The sequence below is a fragment of the Rutidosis leptorrhynchoides genome, chromosome 1 (assembly GCF_046630445.1).
Source record: "Rutidosis leptorrhynchoides isolate AG116_Rl617_1_P2 chromosome 1, CSIRO_AGI_Rlap_v1, whole genome shotgun sequence".
In the NCBI taxonomy this organism is placed as follows: domain Eukaryota; kingdom Viridiplantae; phylum Streptophyta; class Magnoliopsida; order Asterales; family Asteraceae; genus Rutidosis; species Rutidosis leptorrhynchoides.
Genome location: NC_092333.1, coordinates 490,036,216 through 490,049,384, shown reverse-complemented (window position 1 = coordinate 490,049,384; position 13,169 = coordinate 490,036,216). Strand labels below are relative to the sequence as shown.

At 35.7% G+C, this 13,169-nt stretch overlaps 2 protein-coding genes across 3 annotated transcripts; both read right to left on the bottom strand.

The window, feature by feature from the left end:
• Positions 1-5,653: 5,653 nt before the first annotated feature.
• Positions 5,654-8,192, bottom strand: LOC139875404 (protein DEHYDRATION-INDUCED 19 homolog 4-like). Of its 2 annotated transcripts, XM_071862748.1 has the most exons (6): positions 8,117-8,172; positions 7,908-7,970; positions 7,665-7,822; positions 7,336-7,413; positions 6,854-7,110; positions 5,654-6,131 (listed from the first exon to the last, which is right to left on the bottom strand). In XM_071862748.1, exons 3-6 carry the CDS (start codon positions 7,764-7,766, stop codon positions 6,017-6,019), a joined length of 552 nt encoding a protein of 183 aa, XP_071718849.1. In that variant the 5' UTR covers positions 7,767-7,822; positions 7,908-7,970; positions 8,117-8,172; the 3' UTR covers positions 5,654-6,016. The 2 variants fall into 2 exon arrangements, with proteins under 2 accessions (XP_071718849.1, XP_071718844.1); XM_071862743.1 differs by having other exon boundaries at positions 7,908-8,192.
• Positions 8,193-9,690: 1,498 nt separating this feature from the next.
• LOC139840687 (COBRA-like protein 7) lies at positions 9,691-12,065 on the bottom strand. The gene is made up of 3 exons (XM_071830940.1): positions 11,678-12,065; positions 11,412-11,548; positions 9,691-11,109 (listed from the first exon to the last, which is right to left on the bottom strand). Exons 1-3 carry the CDS (start codon positions 12,063-12,065, stop codon positions 9,691-9,693), a joined length of 1,944 nt encoding a protein of 647 aa, XP_071687041.1.
• Between the last annotated feature and the right edge of the window lie 1,104 nt (positions 12,066-13,169).

Genomic DNA, 13,169 nt, shown 5'->3' with positions numbered 1-13,169 from the left:
CAACCGGTTTATTCTAGAAACCACTTTATTCGGAATATCAAATTGTGTAAAGGCAATAGTTGGGTTGATTTGATTTATAATTGTATTTAAAATATTAAAGCAATATAATTAAAATAAGCTAGCTAGCATGCAATATCTAAGGACAGAGAAGACGTGGTTCACCATGACTTAAGATAACGTAGTGTCGGGATGATTTGAGACACTCTTTGGATAGATATACCTTGGTGTGAACACTAGATTCCCTACTAAGAGGTTTCCCGATTAGCATGTCACGAGGAACTAGGCTTTGAAGATTCTGATCGGATGGACTGTGCTCAACTCTCGACGCTTTATCCGGTTTAAGGATATAAGCGGCCCACATTGGGTGCAATGCATACCTTGGGCGCACGAATAAAGTAGCATAGCCATATACATATAATATCCAACCTTTCTTAACACCTTAGTGCATCACCCAAATGGGTGGTTATGGTTGTGTTTTTAATTCCTTTCTGTCAATGGTTTGGTAAAATCTAAGGGTTTGTAGACAAATTAGAACCTCTGATAGTTCTCAGTCATCCTTAAAGATTTATAAGCTTAGTTTGTATTGTAGTGCGTTAAACTCCCATTTATGATTTAAACCAGCCCTTACTTAAATCTACCCAATAAATCCCTTAGTTATCCACCATGTACTAGACTTATAGTGGTTCCATAGCTTCTAACCTTGACCATGCCCAAGTGGTCCTATAGTACATCAACACTGTACTCTACTACAGCAACAGTATTTCCTCGAGTCTTATACTCTTGACCAATGTCTTGATCTGGTCCTACGGTAATTCCCCATGTACTTTATAGTATTTCCGATGGGTTCATACCTTGACCAATGTATAAACACAGATAATTAATTACCTTATAATTGTCGACTTTATAAAAGGTTTTAATCACGTTTATTGGTGGAAGGACAATAATAACGAGGTTTAATATCATAGACAGAAAGCGAGTACGAAACGATAATCATCCCTAACTAACATTACTAAATCATGACAAATAAGAAATTACTCACACATCATGGCAACAAGCATTTCTAATATTAATAAATCACAAACATCGAACAAGAGTATTATAATAAATTAATAAAAGAAAGGATATATATTACCGAATAAGGTCTGCAGAATAACACTTGTATTTCTTCATAATATCCATAGCGTTACAATGCTTGATAACTTCTACTACTAACTACATACTAATCTCCTATTGATCACTAGATAGCGACAATAGAGAGATAATTATTTTTCCTAATCTCTGTACTTTTCTCTCTCTAGAATCTAGAAAGAGAAAGTAGAGAGAGAACTAATCTCCTATAGATCACTAGAGAGCGACTATAGAGAGATATTTGAGAGAGAAGTAAAGAATTGGTGTGTGTTGAAATGGTGGGATGAGCCACCTATTTATAGGAAAGCTTGATGGCAAAGTTGTAAATAAATGGACTTGGTGACCAAGCAAAGCATCTTGAGAACTTGGTGGCCAAGGTGACCTTGGAGAGCAAGCATAACTTGGAGAGCAATCACATTCTAGATTATTCCAAGCATTTAATCAACATGGACTTGAATTATTGCCAGCAAACGGCTGGCAGGCCGTTTGGCAAGCCGTTTGCAGGGGCCATTTGCCAGCCTTGCCTGCTTGCTGTGCCCGTTTGCTTGACCCGTGTCGCAAGCCGTTTCCCATAGTGGTAGGCCGTTTGGCAAGCCGTTTGCCCTGCCCTGGTTTGCTGAATTCACTGGATCGTAACTTGATTTCTGTTCTTTCACCGTTTTCGCTCTAGAATCTTCGTTTTAGCTCCGATTCTGACGATTTTTGCACCCACGCGTTTGTAATTGAATACCCTACAACATGAGATTAAGTAAATAAACTTTTCCAAAAAATTATAAAATAAGTTATTTAAACGCGAGTTAATCGTCTTAGCCGGTTTTGCTCGTTTTTCATCCGTTTTTAGTGATTCTTGAAACATAGCCTTCGTAATGACATAATCTACCAAATGAAGCAAATAAATGCTTATTTAGATGATAAAGTCAATTACTTTATCATAAATGGAGCTAATATCGGGGGTAAAAATGTGACTATTTAGCCGATATCAAACGCCAGCACATGTATTGCCTACATGTCGCTCCGCACTTGCGGCGTTACAGCCTCGACAGGTAACATTTATTTGGTATGAAACTATGAATCTATGTTAAAGTCAAAACATTTATTAAGTATTATAATATGCTGATGCAGTTTATATGGCAACCATATGATGATGTGTTTACTGAGCCGACTACCCCGTCAGTGCACAACTGACAGAGCCTTATGGTCATACCATGGCCCGATTATATTCTGGGCTACTATTGAGACACATCTACCAGATAGGGTCTGAAGGCAGTTTGGATGGACTCAGGATATTCCAAGTGATGAACACTTACTTCCCGCTCAGACACATCATTATATACACAAAACAAGCCTTTGCATGAAACAAAGTGCTGATATGAGGACTATTACCCCGCACGTCACGTACATCGTACAACGAAATGACCGATCCAACCGTCTATTTCTTGGTAGGCAGGGTGGGGGTGTGAGTAGGGATTACTTTTACTGGTACAAGGCTTGCACAGTTGTGCACATTACAGATCCCTGAATCGATGACGGCAGCAACACATATCCTAATTGGGCAGGGACTACTAATGTATATGTAAGTAACAATAATGTAATATTTTTATTATTTAAAAACAATAAGCACACGACCAATAAACTTTGGTTATAATATTGGTTTACTTTTAACTATATGCAGGAGGAAGGGATTACGAGGATGCAAGATATGGCATTTACACAAATGCAACCAAACAGTCAACCTAACCCGCATCCATTTTTTGACAAGCCATAACAGTTACTTGCATACGCGCATCATAATCAGCCAGGAGTTCCATTTGAGTTCTATCTATCACAAAACTTCGAGTTCCCGGCTAATGATTACGGTGATCAGACGCATTATCATGATCCTCAGCAAACATATCATAACCCTCATGACACATACAGTACCCCTCGAAACAGCTACAATACCCATCAAAACGCCTACACTACCCATCAGAACACATTCAGTACCCCTCAAAACATATACACTACCCCGTTGAACACATATCATGTATCATCCTCTCGGACCCCTCAACAAACATGTCATGGATCATCCTCTCGGTACTCCCAACAAACATTTCATGGCTCTTCCTCTCGAAGCCCTCTTGACGTGAGTGTATCTGATTACCAACTTGAGGATGAGCCTATCGAGGATTTAGCATGAGGTGGTGATGAAAACCAGGAACAAGTACCGCGGAGGAGTCAAAGGCAAATTGTACCAACAAGGTGTGGAACCGGTCATCACCTACGATATATATGTGGGGGACGTCGTGGTCATTGATTAGTTGTATTTATTTATATTCGTTTTAATATTTATCTTTTGGACTTCTTTAAATATATCTTGCGTTTGTGATTTACTTTTAGAATCATTTTTAAACAAAAATAATAATAGTTTATTTTAAACAACAATAACAACAAATAACAATAGTTTATTTAAAATAACAATAACAATAGTTTATTTTAAACAACAACAACCGCATAAAAAGAACACAATCAACACAATTCTCTACGTAGATCTACCGTCTTTAAAGAACACCTTTATTGACGCCTTGCGTGTAATGTTAAGGATTTTAACCTTAACATTAGGGAAAAAGATAGAACAATTTTGTAGCACCAAAACAGCTCCCTCGCGTATGCCTTTGACACCTTCATACTCACCTTGAACACCATCAATGATCTTGTTATGAACTGTTCCCCGAATAGTACCCGTAGTGTCCTATTAAACATAAATGAAAACTTACATTAACCTGTTTTAGTGAAAGCAATACAATTATGAAAATATACATAAGTTAGTGATGTAATCTAACTTTCAGCGTTATAAACAAATCATCGACACTATTTTTAACACAAGTCTTAACAACGCCAACAACTTGATCAGCTGGTAAAAACCTTCGCTGCCTCAGAATGCTTGCTATATCAGATCTATCTGCAGTTACAAAAATGAATATACACTGTTGGCTTGTGGTTACAAAAATGAATATACAATATTGTTGTTTACCTCCGTACGGATATGCAAATTCCATCGCGTGAAGCCACGTATCCAGTGTAAACGAATCATCCACTTCAGGTTTGTTTATTATTTCTCTTACAAAATCTTGCGTACACATGTCATCCACAACGTTATTCGAAGTTCATACGCATCTTGGAAAATACCAGCGGGTCCAGGAATTCGGTACGATAATTTGTTCTTTTTGTTAGACCCAGAACCGCGCAAAACAGGTCGTGTTGGTGAAATAGGTTGCTTTTCTTTTTGACAGTTACGTTGGGGGGACTGTAACTGTTGGGGGAATGGTGGCGACTGAGTCGGAATCAAAATAGTTTCAGTGGGACTTGTAACTGATACAAATTAAGTGAGGTCGGAATCATCGATATCAAGTAGGTATTCCCATCCATCATTTTCAAAATTGGCCATTTTTTCAGAATGTGATTTAGTGTTTTTTGTATTTTTCAACTGGTGATTTCGTTGATATATAAATCCCAGTTTGATGTGTTTGAAATGTAGTGTTGTATGTGATGTTGTTATTGAGAATGAAGTTTCAAGTGGTATAAATATATGTAGAAAAGCATTGATTACGACCATCAAAAGCAAGATTCGGGTTAAAGTTAAAAAAATGGCAAGGGGCAAAACCGAAGTTTCAAACTTCGGTTTTGCTGAAAAGCCTGCAAAACCGAAGTTTGAAACTTCGGTTTAGGGCACGGGTGGCAAAACTTGAACACATGTCAGCCATGTCACACTATTACTGCAAAAAGGACCAAAACCGAAGTTTCAAACTTCGGTTTTACCAAATCCGAAGTTTGGAACTTCGGTTATACCATTTTTGTAACAAGTTTTGCTTTATTTCTATTTTTGCAACTAATACCAAAAAAATTACTATTTAAAAAAAAAAAATCTTTTAAGTACTGTAATACTTTAATGACTAGTTATAGTATAATTATAATGATAAAGCCATTTAGATGGCAGGAGTAGTGATGCTATGTATGAGCATCACTCAAGTTACAACTTATATAACTGTAGTTGGTTAAATTTGAACTCAATTTTATGGTCTTAATGTTTAATAAATTGAGGATTTCATATCCACCTTTTCAAGTGTTCATACCTTTTTAGAAAATATACCAGTGTTTACAGTTGTCGGTCTTTGACAAGATCGAAATCGGATGGACTTTAACAGTTTTTCAAGTTTACAAATCAACATGTACCATACCAAACCATCATACAGGTCCAGTTTGGGCGCTCAAAAATTCATTTTGTTACGCTGAAACACACGAATGGCAAGGCTCAATATATTCATGCCACTTCCAGGCCTATCGAGCTGGTCAGTCACGGCACGACGCCGAACATGACTTAACCTCATGAGCCATGTCAGTTTTATGACATTCAGAGTCGTTTAGGGGCTGAAAAGGTCAAAATCAACCTCGACGAGCGATAAACAACCAATTTTGAAGGGTGTTTTTATTTTCCGTTACTCTTTTGGAGTCTTTTCTTGCTTCTGCTTGGTCTTGAAATCCAAAAAGCTTACACAAAAAACAATATCGTTTTATTATACAAAATCAACTGAAGAAAGAAACAAAACCGGCCACCTGGATACAATCAAGCCGGTTGTTGCAGTTTAATGGTTTTATGAACACCCCTAGGTGTTTTAGAATTGAACCATGGTACTACTTTATATAAGAAAAAATGCTAGATGTGAATGGTATTGAGTTCTAATACATCAAAAAGAACTACTCTGCCAAAATATGGCTTAACTGATTACAACATGTGACACACAATATTAGAAAAATTCAGTCTCTAAAGCTAACCCTGTTCCTGTTCATTAAGCTTATTAGCATAACCTTAGCCGACTTTGTTGAAGGTCGCCAGCTTGTCTGGCTTGTTTAGTTACAAATTGTCAGCGAAAAAAGTTGATAGTAAAATAGTCTGTATGAAGTCAGATTTCTCAGCCTTTTCTTCATGGTCTATACAATCGTAAGTACCAGCTGGGACGTCACTGTCACTGCCGACAAAGAAAAATTTAATCAAGTGGAATCAGATATTTGATTGTAATTATGAGTCCGGGGTGATGCATACAGCACGTATTTAGTTTAAGGATCATATAGATGAAGTATGAAGCCAATATAGTAGGTAGGCTAGAATCAACTAGATTAAATGTAATGGCATTCACACGAAGAATTTAAGCTTTGAAATTGAAAGAAGGCGAGATAATTAAATTGACATATTTTTTTACGATTCAACAGAACAGTTCAACCATATCATTCCTTGTAAACGGAAAACTACTCGTGATTCGTTACCTTTTACGAAAAGCTGTACCTCTTTGAATGGTAAGGTTGGCTCACAATAATATGGGGTAACTAATTTACTTTTATTAGGTGTTAATGATGAAAACAGAAAGTATATTATTACAATGATAATCAGAATCAAGGAATAAACTGTTTAGGATGTTGTATGTATTAGGGATAGGATTTAGGGGACCTTTTAACCTAAATGTTCCATGCCTTATTAAATATTTTTAGTTGACCTATATATAAACCACAACCCAAATCAACTCGTTCAAAAGGTAAATGTAACAAAATTCTCGCCTCTATGAAATACCTAAGTATGTAAGGTAGATAATAAGTGGTACTAGCAGACTAAAGGAAAAACTATATATCAAACTAATGAGGCACGATACTTAGAGAACAACAATCAAGATTTAAGTAAGAAAAACAAAACTTTTACCTTTCCGCATCCTTAGAAAGGATCTTTGAACTTGGTTCAGCAGAAGAATCAAGCTGCAAAACTTTAGTCTCGTGAATTTGAGGTGTATTATTATTATACACAAACGAGAGCAGCAATGGATCAGTTACTGAATTGGTAGAAGATGTTACAGTAGTTGACTCCTTTTGAAGCGATAGTGAATGTTCTTGCAGTTTCTTCCTTAATAAAGATACGATAGAGAAAGAATCATCGTCACGAAGCTTCCTCTTGCAAAGCCCGTGAGTTTTTTGTCAAGGAATTTAACAAATCTTCAAAATTCATATCCATTTTCTTTTGTTTCTAAATTGAACGTAATTAGATTAAATAAACCCAATGCATTTAGTGTGTTTGTTCCGTTTGTGCACACCAAATTGAAAACAATTAAATTAGCACATTTTTTTAATATAGATAAACATGAAGAAAGACTTTAGGCACTAGCAGCTGAAACAACATAAAAAGGATATCTTTAACACATTTTCATGTTGAAGGATTAAGTGAGAAATCATATTCCTTCCAAGATTAGTAGCACAAACAGGACATACCTGCAATACACAAACCATTGAAATATCCACATAATAATCCTATTTTCCACTAACATCATATCATATAAGAATAACAATAAGAATACAAATTAAATAGTTAACATTATTTTATTATTTTTTAAATAATAAAACCTAATTATTTCTAAAGAATTTAGATAAAAGATAATTTTTTTTTTTTTTTTATCATAAAGCTAACAAAACGATGAAATTTAAGTATATATGATGATGAAAAGAGTGTAAAAATGAATTACCCCTAATTTAATTTCAAGTGGATGTTGATCCTCAAGATGAACACATAAACCTAGGGCATCAAATCCTTCTGAACAATAAGGGCATCCCATTTCCAAATTCATTTCTTCTTCTTCTTCTTCTTCCTCATCGCTATCTTCAAGATCGATGTAACTATCAACTAAGAAATTTAAAATCCTTAAAATAAATTTTCAATTTAACCTAAAAAAATCAACATAGCACAATCAATTTGACTAGATACGAACCTGGTAGCGGAAGACGAGTGGTTTGCTTGAGAAATCGGAAATTGAATGATTCGTCATCGTTAACTGAATTCCGCATGATGATATTAGCAAAATCACTATGTTTGTATGAATATATCAAATTAATTAAAATTAAAAATACATATGTTTCGAAAAGAGGATTTTTGTAGCTTAATAATAATTATAACTATATTGAGATTGATATTGATTACTTTGATGAGTAGATTCAGAGTTGATCACGATTTTGTGTGTGAAGTTTTATCAAGGTGAGATGAAATTTGAGATAAAACATACTCCGTACATGAATAAATAAATATAAATAAATAAATAAATAAATATAAAGGGAAAATAAAATGAAACTGAATAGAAATTACAGTTTGTAGCCGTGTGGGACCCGGTTTACATTTCCAAGGGGCTCCCGCGTAATTTCTATATACTTTACCAACGACCATTTTTGATTAACTAATGCTGTATTTACGTATTTATTTTATACCGGGTGTGTGTGGTGCAAGCTTAAGACCACTAATATCGGTTAGTGCTTGGATCCGTCTTTGATCCCGTGAGAGGAGCACACCAGATATTAGCATTTAGCCCTTGGTCCGTGTTTGAAGACCGGTGCTGCAAATGTCATTGGATAATAATTTGGATCACGGATGTTATGCAGTTTTTCCTTGTACATTTTTTTTATTACTTGTACCCGTAAATAATTAATTTAGTGGGTGTGAGGAAATGTGTGATGGGTACGTCATGGTTGTTAGCATTTAGTGGTTGGTTAGTGATGGAAAGAAGATGCTGATATGGCGCTGATGTGGCAGTTAGTGATTCCATGACGGACCGTCATGGATAAGAGTGGTCTAAACAGGGGACTAAAACTTAAAAAGCTGGAGCTCTGCAAGCTTAGTTGCCCACACTATCTTAATTGTCCTCTTCAATTCCGCCTTAAAGACTCCATTTGGTATCACATTCACTTCCATCATCCTTTATAAGTTATAACTATTATGTCATTTGCAAACACTGATCCATAAAACATGACAGGTTTAATTAATGGGTAGTAATATATCCACTTATCCTTTTAATAAATTCACTTTTTATAATGTATCCAGTAATTGTAATGTACAAACAATTATGCATTATATGAGTGAATATCAACACTCTTAATTTATCTTTTCTTCTCTTAGAAGGTAGAAAGCAAGACTTCACAATTTTCTTCTTTTAAGAAACCTTGTAAAAAATACGTTTTAATTTATGGTCATTTTTTTTTTTATCATATATGATGCATGTCGCCGCTCTATACTTCAAACACAAGTCATCGTCCATTCGTAGATATCTCTAATCACTCCTATGTATATTCTACTCGGTGTTCCCGTTTCAAATGTGTATCATATATTTGAAAAAGGGATAAACGGGTTTAAACAGTTGAAAATGTGTCAACGTTCGATCTAAATGCGTACAGGCTCCTAAATTGTTGTTTTATGTATGATTGTTATTGTTATGGTAACAATATGAGTACGTAAAGCGTTAGTGTTGGTGGGTAAAACTAACATAGCCTGTTGTGGCCTATTGCTCAACATACTAGCTTAGATCTACCGATCTTGCCAGTTATATATTTTATATTTGAGCTTCTTGCAACGTTTTATCGTAGATGCTGCAGCGAATAAGGTATCGGAGTTTTACATGCAACCCATCTACAGGTTCATAACAAACTTTGGTGATGTGGTCTGAGAATTTTAAGTAATAAATTACACAACAAATCATCTACTAATGAACTTACAAAAAGAATGAAGTGTTAAAACAACTTTTGTAGAAACAACAATAAAATGAGAGTAACTAAAACAGAACCAAAGGGTATCCTGATTTGGGTACTGTAGCTAGTGATGGGAAGAATGGGCGGAATCGCGCATTCTAAACCATTGAAATACACCTTTTTCGGGAACCCATCGCCTCGGGCCACATTAAGCCCGGGTAAGTTCTTTTTCGTAAAAGAGATGACTGATTGTTGTGAACCCGGAACACGAGGGTCCTTCTTTGGTTTACGTCCATCTCTCTCGGCTACAATATAGTTCAAACCTGGTAATCCTTGTAAAAATAGTGTGCTATTAGAACCTGCAACTTTGCTACCGTTAAACGAGTACACATTCTCGAATCCCGCCATTGATTTGTCCAACTCTACAGCCGCAAACCAATCTGCAAAACTAGTTTCGCCCCAGTTGAATATGGTCATTCTTGCGGTCCAACCATCTTTGTAATCCGATAATAAGTGCCAGTTGATACTAACACCACAATTATCTGCACAGGGTAACGGATTGGGCAAAGTCCAACCGTTGTCCTTTGCAAATTTAGTTGTAAGTTTTGTTCTGTTTTCAAATGGCACAAGAAGCGCATTTGAAGGAAGAAGAAGTGCGGGTGCAGTCGTACTACAAGTATTTGAAGTACTGCACCCGCACGCACAAGTGCTACATGGGACTACAGACTTATTGAAGAATGTCGAAAATGAGACACAACATTTTGGAGTTTCGGGTTTTGTATGTCTTATATTGCAAATCACTTGCCAACTAGCAACTGCAGTCGACTCTGACGTAAGCCCATTTGGATTTGGGAAACGGGTCGGGTTAACTCTTACTGGCGGGCCACATTGGTAATTAGCGTTCATCGTGCCATTAATATTCCAATTTTGAGGCGGGGTAAGTTGCGTCCGGTTTAGATCTGGTGGCATCTTGTAAACTTGCATCATAAAAGCGGAAATTGACTTATTCAAACCTATTGAAGGTGGTAAAAGAGTCCCATTACCACAACAAAACGGAACCAACCCTAACTCTGCGTCATTTGCCTTGTCTAGTGGAAGGTCAACAATAGTCGGTCTTCGGTCACAATTCAAAGCCTTTGAAAAATCAAGTTGCTTATAAAACTCGCCTTGACGACCAAATATACAAGCGTTTGTGTCAACAACTGATGGATAAGCACCTTTCATGGAGTTAATGAATTCGCCTCGCATCCAATCCCAACTTAGCTGCCAATAATCGAGACGGGTGAGGGGATTTTGATTCGAGATTGTGACTTGTGCCTTGTATTCAGTATCTTGTGAACTGATTACGTCGTACATAATAGAGATATCACCTTCTTTTCGGGTCTCAAATGGTTGTTCATCATCAACTGGCGTGGTTGGTGTTGCATTCGGGTCCTTTACGCAACAGACTTGTGTTTCATTGTTTGCTGCACGAAATCAAGCTTTAGTTATATGCACTTAGATGGTACTCACTTGTTTTTATACATACGCTTCAACACAATTTTTTTCGTGTGGCTTCACTTGTAATTCAAATGTTACAAACACACACGCTGAATGCTATACAATTCAGCATTGCTGAATCATTTAATTAAGAGACAATAAAACACAGTTTTAGCTACCTTGTGTATTTGCCATAAAAAAAAAAAAAAAATCCCAAGTTTTTTACCAAAAAATACACTAAAAGAACAATGGTTTATTTATATGATCATAAAATCCAATACAATACCTGGACTAAAAGGTGTAGAACACAAATATCCATCATTGACAAGATACACATTCGCCGGCAACGAAATATTCGATGGCGGAACACCAAACTCTGTACCCACTAATTGTATCCGAGCCTGCATTTGATTAAAATCACCTGCAGTAATTTTGTATTCAAGTTTTAACTGAAACATATATATGTATTGTACACGACAGTTGTGTGGACACTGCAGGGTGTGCTAGTCCTGCCTTATAAATAAATAAATAAATAAACAAATAAAATAACCTGCGGTCTCAACTGCAGTCATGAGATCAGTAACCGGGAACCCAGCCAGCACAACACCACCAGTAACATTAGCAGGGAGTGATGTTCCATCAGCCAACACTGCGTTAGAAGCCGATACTAAAAACTCACGGTTTTTAAAACCGACAAACACACGCCATGATTTGAGTCTTTCGGCTGCACCATTAGTAAGAACAAGAGTTGATTGAAAATTGTAGGGCTGATCAGTTGTTTGTGTGGTGTTTGGTGGAATTTGAAAGCCTGAATTGTAAACGTAAGATATTGAAATTCCATTACATGTGGGAGATTGAGAGATGGCTTTAGGGAGTAATGAAATCAAAGTTGTTAAGAAAATAAAATTGATGGACAATAACAAAAACTTAATGCTCATTTTGAGATAACTTACGTAAACACATATGGAAATGTAGATAGATATAATATGTATGTGTGTGTGTGTATATATATATATTTATATATATATGTGGGTGTCACTGTGAAGGATTTAAGGGTGCGTTGACTAGGTCAAAGCTTTGTGAAAGTTGTTTTGTTGTTTTAAGGATGCCGGCTTATGAGAAGAATCAGTCGACAAAATTAACCGGAGGGACGGCTGTTTTAATGTATATACGACATTTATGTGTACAACGAGTCTTGATTAAACTGAAATTAAAAATATATATTAAAAAAGTTGAAGAAGCTTTTTAGTAGAAACTTTTCATTATGAATAATAATATAAGCTTTTGTCCAAGAATATTACCATTATGAACGATATAAGATTTTTGTCACATTGTTTAATCTTATAAAGAAAAAAATGTTTGGTAACCCGGCATGTGTCATAGAATTGGGATAAGTTTCACATCTAACTATCACAATCCACAACAACAACAAAAACCAATACCATATGAATAGTGTACGAGGGAGGTGAGATATACACAATCATTTCCATCCGAGAATAAAAACAAGTCATTACTTCCACCCGAAGTGAAACACTCTCAAAAGTAGAGAAAATCATCTATCTCTATTCGACGGATAAACAGATTGTATTCGAATGGACCTCCGGATAATAAGTAGGAAATTTTTTTAAAAAAATAGTAAAATAAAATTTAAACGCCATGAAAATGGTGGAATCAAATTTTTATGGGTTTTAAATCCCGCAGGGAATTTAATTTAGGCTCTAAACGGCAATCAAAAAACCAATAAATTGACGATTGATGTTAAGTTAAAAATAGAGCCGACAATCCTTTATTGGTGCATTTTAAGTTTGTAGTTATATCAACCGAACTCAATCTCCGGCTGCCTGATGTTCACCGTTTGCTTTAGATTTGTTCCCCTCTCTCCCTCTCTCCCTCTCTCTCTCTCTCTCTCTCTATATATATATATATATATATATATATATATATATATATATATATATATATATATATATATATATATATATATATATATATATTATATTTCCTATGCCATAGTTGTTACTTGTAAGAATATATGTATCCAT